The sequence below is a fragment of the Amblyraja radiata genome, chromosome 2 (assembly GCF_010909765.2).
Source record: "Amblyraja radiata isolate CabotCenter1 chromosome 2, sAmbRad1.1.pri, whole genome shotgun sequence".
Lineage (NCBI taxonomy): Eukaryota > Metazoa > Chordata > Chondrichthyes > Rajiformes > Rajidae > Amblyraja > Amblyraja radiata.
Window position 1 is genome coordinate 120730491 of NC_045957.1, and position 7350 is coordinate 120737840.

The window sequence follows — 7350 nt, forward strand, 5'->3', positions numbered from 1 at the left end:
CACATGATCACCCTCCTCCAACCTCATCTATTGCATCCGCTGCTCTAGGTGTCAGCTGCTCTACATCGGTGAGACCAAGCGCAGGCTTGGCGATCGCTTCGCCCAACACCTCCGCTCGGTTCGCAATAACCAACCTGATCTCCCGGTGGCTCAGCACTTCAACTCCCCCTCCCATTCCCAATCCAACCTTTCTGTCCTGGGCCTCCTCCGTGGCCAGAGTGAGGCCCACCGCAAATTGGAGGAGCAGCTCCTCATATTTCGCTTGGGTAGTTTAATAATAATGCATGGGATTTATATAGCGCCTTTCTAATACTCAAGGCGCTTTACATCGCATTATTCATTCACTCCTCAGTCACACTCGGTGGTGGTAAGCCACTTCTGTACCCACAGCTGCCCTGGGCAGACTGACGGAAGCGTGGCTGCCAATCTGCGCCTACGGCCTCTCCGACCACCACCAATCACTCACACACATTCACACACATTCACACACGGGCAAAGGTGGGTGAAGTGTCTTGCCCAAAGACACAACGACAGTATGCACTCCAAGCGGGATTCGAACCGGCTACCTTCCGGTTTACACCCCAGCGGTATGAACATTGACTTCTCCAATTTCAGGTAGTCCCTGCTTTCTCCCTCTTTCCCCTCCCCTTCCCAGCTCTCCCACAGCTCACTGCCTCCGCCACTTCCTTTCTTCTTCCCCCCCCCCCCCCCCCCATCCCCTCATCAGCCTGGAGAAGGGTCTCGACCCTGAAACGTCGCCTATTTCCTTCGCTCCATAGATGCTGCCTCACCGGCTGAGTTTCTCCAGCATTTTTGTCTGCCTTCGATTTTCCAGCAACTGCAGTTCCTTCTTGAACATGATTACAACCAATCCATTCACCGTGTTTGATTTCTCTCACTTCAGGTAGCCCCGGCATTCCCCCCCTATCGCACCAGCTTCTCTTTTTCACCCAACAAACAGCAAACAATGTCCTGCCCCCTTTATCATTGTTACTTTTGTGCGTACCTTTCGTCCCTTGCTCTTTATCTCACTACATCTTCATCTATATCTCTCGTTTCCCTTATCACTAACCAATCTGAAGAAGGGTCACGACCCGAAACGTAACCCCTTCCTTCTCTCCAGAAATGCTGCCTGACCCACTGAGATACTCCAGCACTCTATGAAACGTCACCTATCCATGTTCTCCACAGATGCTGCCTGACCCGCTGAGTTACTCTTTTTTATGAGTTACTCCAGCATTTTGTGTCCGTCTTCCATTCACAGTCTATAGATACCCTCTATTGAAACAACCGCTGTTGAAGTATGTTTAAGAAAGAACTGCAGATGCTGGAAAAATCGACGGTAAACAAAAAATGCTGGAGTAACTCAGCGGGTGAGGCAGCATCTATGGATTGAAGGAATTGGCGACGCTTCGGGTCGAGACCCTCTGCCAATTTGTGGAATTCCCTGCCACAGAGGGCAGTGGAGGCCAAGTCACTGGATGGATTTAAGAGAGAGTTAGATAGAACTCTAGGGGCTGGTGGAATCAAGGGATATGGGGAGAAGGCAGGCATGGGTTATTGATTGGGAACGATCAGCCATGATCACAATGAATGGTGTTGCTGGCTTGAAGGGCCGAACGGCCTCCTCCTGCACCTATTTTCTATGTTTCAGATGTCTGCCCTCGATTAAAGAATGTTCTCAACATACCTTGCGATAACTTTTAATATTCAACATCTGAAGACTATTTGCAGATATTTTTAAATAATTGAAACATGGATGTTTAAACCTGAAAGTTAAAAAGAAGTGTCTGTGTAACGTGTGTTAATGCAGTTTGGCATTCTCAAACACGCCCATCTCCTGGGAGGCTGAACGTACTCGGCTAATTGAAATAGATTTAGATTCTTCCCCAGCTGTTTACCACATTTGAATCTGGGTTGCCATCAGTTGAAAGCAAGTGCCTGCCTACAACCCTTTCCCACCACCATATGCTTTATTAGTTTAGTTTAGTTTAGAGTTACAGTGCGGAAACAGGCTCCTGGGCCCGCCGAGTCTGCGCCGACCAACGATCCCCGCACATCAGAATCAGAATCAGATTTTATTCGCCAAGTATGTTTTGCAATATACGAGGAATTTCACTGGCCAGGTCAATCATACAATAAAAAGCAACAGATCACTCATTTTAACATGAACATCCACCACAGTGACTCCTACACATTCCTCACTGTGATGGAAGGTGAAATAAAGTTCAAGTCCTTCACTTGTGTTCTTCCTCAGTCCGGGGCCTTGAGCCTCCGTTGACGGGACGGTCCTGACTCCCGTAGCCGGCGGCGTTCGGGCCCTCCGCGTCGAGGTGATCAGCTCCCGCATCGGGGGGGATGTCAGCTCCCCCGCGCCGGGCGATCGAACCTCGCGTCGGGGCTGGTCGAACCTTCTGCGGCGTTGGAGCTCCAGACTCGCCTCTCCCTAGATTGCAAGCCCTTGTTGGTAAGTCCGCAGGCCGCGGTGGGAGCGATCCCAGGCAAGGGATCCGCTCCGATGTTAAGTCCGCGCCCCGCGGTGGGGCTCACGACAGTCCGAGGAGGCCTCCAGCGATGGTAGGCCGCAGAGCCCGGACAATGTGATCCGAAAATTGATCACATCTCCGGGAAGGTAGGAACCGATCCCCTCCCCCCACATAAAACAAACCGAAGACCATTAAAACAAACTTTTAACAGACGCTAAAAATAACATAAAGGTGAAAAAACAAACAGACTGCCGGCAGGGCTGCCATCTTCCCGGCGCCCCTGGTGGTCTGATAGGAAAGATAGGAAAGATATTTAAGAAGGAACTGCAGATGCTGGAAAATCGAAGGTAGACAAAAATGCTGGAGAAACTCAGCGGGTGCAGCAGCATCTATGGAGCGAAGGAAACATTTCCTTCGATGCTGCCTTACCCGCTGAGTTTCTCCAGCATTTTTGTCTACCATAGGAAGATATTGTCAAGCTTGAAAGGGTTCGAGGATGTTGCCAGGACTAGAGGGTGTGAGCTATAGGGAGAGGTTGACTAGGCTGGGTCTCTATTCCATGGAGCGCAGGAGGATGAGGGGTGATCCAACAGAGGTATACAAAATCATGAGAGGAATATACTCAGGTAGATGCACAGAGTCTCTTACCCAGAGAAGGGGAATCGAGGACCAGAGGACATAGGATCAAGGTGATGGGGAAAAGATTTAATAGGAATCCGAGGGATTACCTTTTCAAACAAAAGGTGGTGAGTGTATGGAACGAGCTGCCAGAGGAGGTAGTTGAAGCTGGGACTATCCCATCGTTTAAGAAACAGTTAGACAGGTACATGGATAGGGCAGATTTGGAGGGATATGGACCAAGCGCAGGCAAGTGGGACTTGTGTAGCTGGGACATTGTTGGCCGGTGTGGGCGAGTTGGGCCGAACGGTCTGTTTCCCCACTGTGTCACTCTGTGACTCTATTAACACTACCCTACACCCATTAGTGACAATTTACATTTGCACCAAATCAATGAACCTACAAACCTCCGCACGTCTTTGGAGTGTGGGAGGAAACCGAAGATCTCGGAGAAAACCCACGCGGGTCACGGGGAGAGAACGTACAAACTCCGTACTGGCAGCGCCCGTAATCTGGATGGAACCCGGGTCTCCGGCGCTGTGAGGCAGCAACTCTACCGCTGCGCCACACTAGACTACACCCGACAGTAAACGAAAGTGAACTGAACGCAGACTTCCTCTCTGCGATGTTTTGCGGCACTCTACGATACAATGCGATAGAACTTTATTTATCCCAGGAGGGAGATTGGAAGTGTACTGTGGTAGGTTCTGACATCCTCGTTCTTCTCGCCCAAGGAACTACCACTGCTGGAACGAGTCCTGGATGCTGAGGGCTGATCTCCCGTCTCTCTATGGAGGCTGGCAAGCTGTCGACGCCACCCCTCAGGAGACCAGTGAAGGTTTGCCAGGGGTTCTAAGGAGGGTGGGGGGGGGTCAAGGAAAGAGCGTTTACATGGCAGTCCTGTTTCCACCAACCTTTCATAGAAACATAGAAACATAGAAACATAGAAAATAGGTGCAGGAGTAGACCATTCGGCCCTTCGAGCCTGCACCGCCATTCAATATGATCATGGCCGATCATCCAACTCAGTATCCTGTACCTGCCTTCTCTCCATATCCCCTGATCCCTTTAGCCACAAGGGCCACATCTAACTCCCTCTTAAATATAGCCAATGAACTGGCCTGAACTACCTTCAGTGGCAGAGAATTCCACAGATTCACCACTCTCTGTGCAAAAAATGATTTTCTCATCTCGGTCCTAAAAGATTTCCCCCTTATCCTTAAACTGTGACCCCTTGTTCTGGACTTCCCCAACATCGGGAACAATCTTCCTGCATCTAGCCTGTCCAACCCCTTAAGAATTTTGTAAGTTTCTATAAGATCCCCCCTCAATCTTCTAAATTCTAGCGAGTACAAGCCGAGTCTATCCAGTCTTTTTTCATATGAAAGTCCTGCCATCCCAGGAATCAGTCTGGTGAACCTTCTCTGTACTCCCTCTATGGCAAGAATGCCTTTCCTCTACCACGCACAAGAAGCGACAAGACAGACACCATTGTGTGCAGATGTTGAGAAGTGTGTTCCAGCTCTGGGCTGGACAACTTGTAATCTTGTGTTGTGGACACGACAAGAAGAAGAAGAGGTACTGGCAGCAGAATTAGGCCATTCAGAATTCGGACGAGAGCTGTAGGGAGAGGCTGAGTAGGCTGGGACTCTATTCCATGGAGCGCAGGAGGATGATGGGGGCGATCTTGTAGGGGTGCACAAAATCATGAGAGGAATAGATCGGGTAGTCTCTTGCCCAGAGTAGGGGAATCGAGGGGCAGAGGACATAGGTTCAAGGTGGAGGGGAAAAGATTTAATAGGAATGTGAGGGGTAACGTTTTCCACACAATGGGTGGTGGGTGTATGGAGCAAGCTGCCAGAGGTGGTAGTTGAGGTTGGGACGATCGCAACTTAGACAGGTACATGGATAGGACAGGTTTAGAGGGATATGGGTGAAACGCGGACAGGTGGGACTAGTGTGGCTGGGACGCGTTGGCCAATGTGGGCAAGTTGGGCCGAAGGGCCTGTTTCCATGCTGTATCTCTCTAAGCTTCTATGTACAGAGGTACAGTGAAAACCCTTTTCGTTGTATACTATCCAGTCAGCGGAAAGAAGGTCTGAAGAAGGGTCTCGACCCGAAATGTCACCCATCCTTTTTGTCCAGAGATGCTGCCTGACCCACTAAGTTACTCCAGCACTTTGTGTATATCAGCGGTAAGACTATACATGGTCACCATTGAGCCGGCCACTGTGTACAGATACAGGATGAAGAGAATAACGTTTAGTGCAAGAGGAACAATAACAAGAGGAATCGAATATAGGAGCAAAGAGGTCCTTCTGCAGTTGTACAGGGCCCTAGTGAGACCACACCTGGAGTATTGTGTGCAGTTTTGGTCCCCTAATGTGAGGAAGGACATTCTTGCTATTGAGGGAGTGCAGTGTAGGTTTACAAGGTTAATTCCCGGGATGGCGGGACTGTCGTATGCTGAGAGAATGGAGCGGCTGGGCTTGTACACTCTGGAGTTTAGAAGGATGAGACAGGATCTCATTGAGACATATAAGATTGTTAAGGGCTTGGACACGCTAGAGGCAGGAAACATGTTCCTGATGTTGGGGGGAGTCCAGAACCAGGGGCCACAGTTTAAGAATAAACCATTTAGAACGGAGACGAGGAAACACTTTTTCTCACAGAGAGTGATGAGTCTGTGGAATTCTCTGCCTCAGAGGGCGGTGGAGGCAGGTTCTCTGGATGCTTTCAAGAGAGAGATAGATAGAGCTCTTAAAAATAGCGGAGTCAGGGGGATATGGGGAGAAGGCAGGAACGGGGTACTGATTGGGGATGATCAGCCGTGATCACATTGAATGGCGGTGCTGGCTCGAAGGGCCAAATGGCCTACTCCTACACCTGTTGTCTATTGTCTATTGTCTGTTGCCATTGTCTGTATATATATACCGCTGGGTGGAGCCGTATGACGGCAGCCTCGTCCAGAGTCTGTCTGTCCTTTTCGTCTTTTTTATGTTATTTTCAGCATGTTTTAAAAGTCTGTGTTAATGTTCTCTGGATTGTTTTATGTGGGGGGTGGGGGGTGGGGGAGGGGGTCGGGGGAAACTTTTTTTCAATCTCTCACCTTGCCGGAGATGCGATTGTTTTCCGGATCGTATCTCCGGTCACTCTGCGGCCTAACACCATGGAGCTGGAGGCCTTGATCGTGACTGACTTTGAGCCCCACCGCGGGGCCGTGGACTTACCATCGGAGCCTGCGATCCCTTGCCTGGGATCGACCCTCCACCCGCAGCCTGCGGATTCCAACATCGAGGAGCTCGCAGTCTCGGGTCAAGACCGATGTTGGGAAGCACGAAGTTCGACCAGCCCCGACCCGGGGTAGTTTGCCCAGCGCGGGAGAGCTGAGATTCCCCCCCGATGCAGGAGCTTGATCGCCACCGCCGCCGGCTACGGGGGTAAGATCGTCCCGTCAGCGGAAGGCTCGAGGCCCCCGATCGCGGGAGAGCAAAGAAGGGAAGAGATTGAACTGTTTATTTCCCATCACAGTGAGGAATGTGGAGGAGTCACTGTGGTGGATGTTCATGTTAAAATGTATTTTGTGTGTTCTGTTGCTTTTTATTGGTACGACTGTACGGCAAACAAAATTCCTCGTATGTTGACACACACACACACTTATATATACACTCACACACTGTAGATTAACCCTTGTTAATCCATACCATTTATAATCTCCACTACACATATATGCATGCCGCCCATTACATGGTATTACAGTACTACACTAACAAAGACAGCCGGCTCTCAGAAGCCACGCCGAGCTGGGTATGAATGGCTGGCAGTTTGAATGTTCTGTATTGCTTATGGAATAATGACTAATGTTTCACCATGTATGTTGTCGTGGATCATTCACAAAGGTGGTGTCAGGAGTACCCATACAGATACAGGTGAATATATATATACAGTACATATATTCTCGATAATCTGATTGTGCCATTCCTTGTTCCTTTCCTCAGGCATGTACCAGTGTGGCCCAGCCTCTGTCACCGCCATTAAGGAGGGCCAGGTCTGCTTCCCGTTCGATGCACCCTTTGTCTACGCTGAGGTGAGTGAGACTTGAGTAAAGACGGAATATCATACAGAGAATATCTGCGCGCTGTGGAACCTTGGCACAATGAAAGACATTGCGTGTCAGGGGTTTGTGGGGGAGCGGGCAGGAGAATGGGATTTTCGGAGGGAGAGATAGATCTGCCATGGATTGCAT

The 7350-nt window shown here is 50.0% G+C and overlaps 1 protein-coding gene across 1 annotated transcript in view; it reads left to right on the top strand.

Annotated features, from left to right (window-relative positions):
* Positions 1-7350, top strand: part of f13a1 (coagulation factor XIII A chain) — a 111958-nt gene that overhangs the window by 47865 nt on the left and 56743 nt on the right. The window contains exons 9-10 of the mRNA XM_033014592.1: positions 3839-3942; positions 7103-7195. Coding sequence (XP_032870483.1) covers positions 3839-3942; positions 7103-7195 — 197 coding nt within the window. The remainder of the gene's footprint in view (positions 1-3838; positions 3943-7102; positions 7196-7350) is intronic.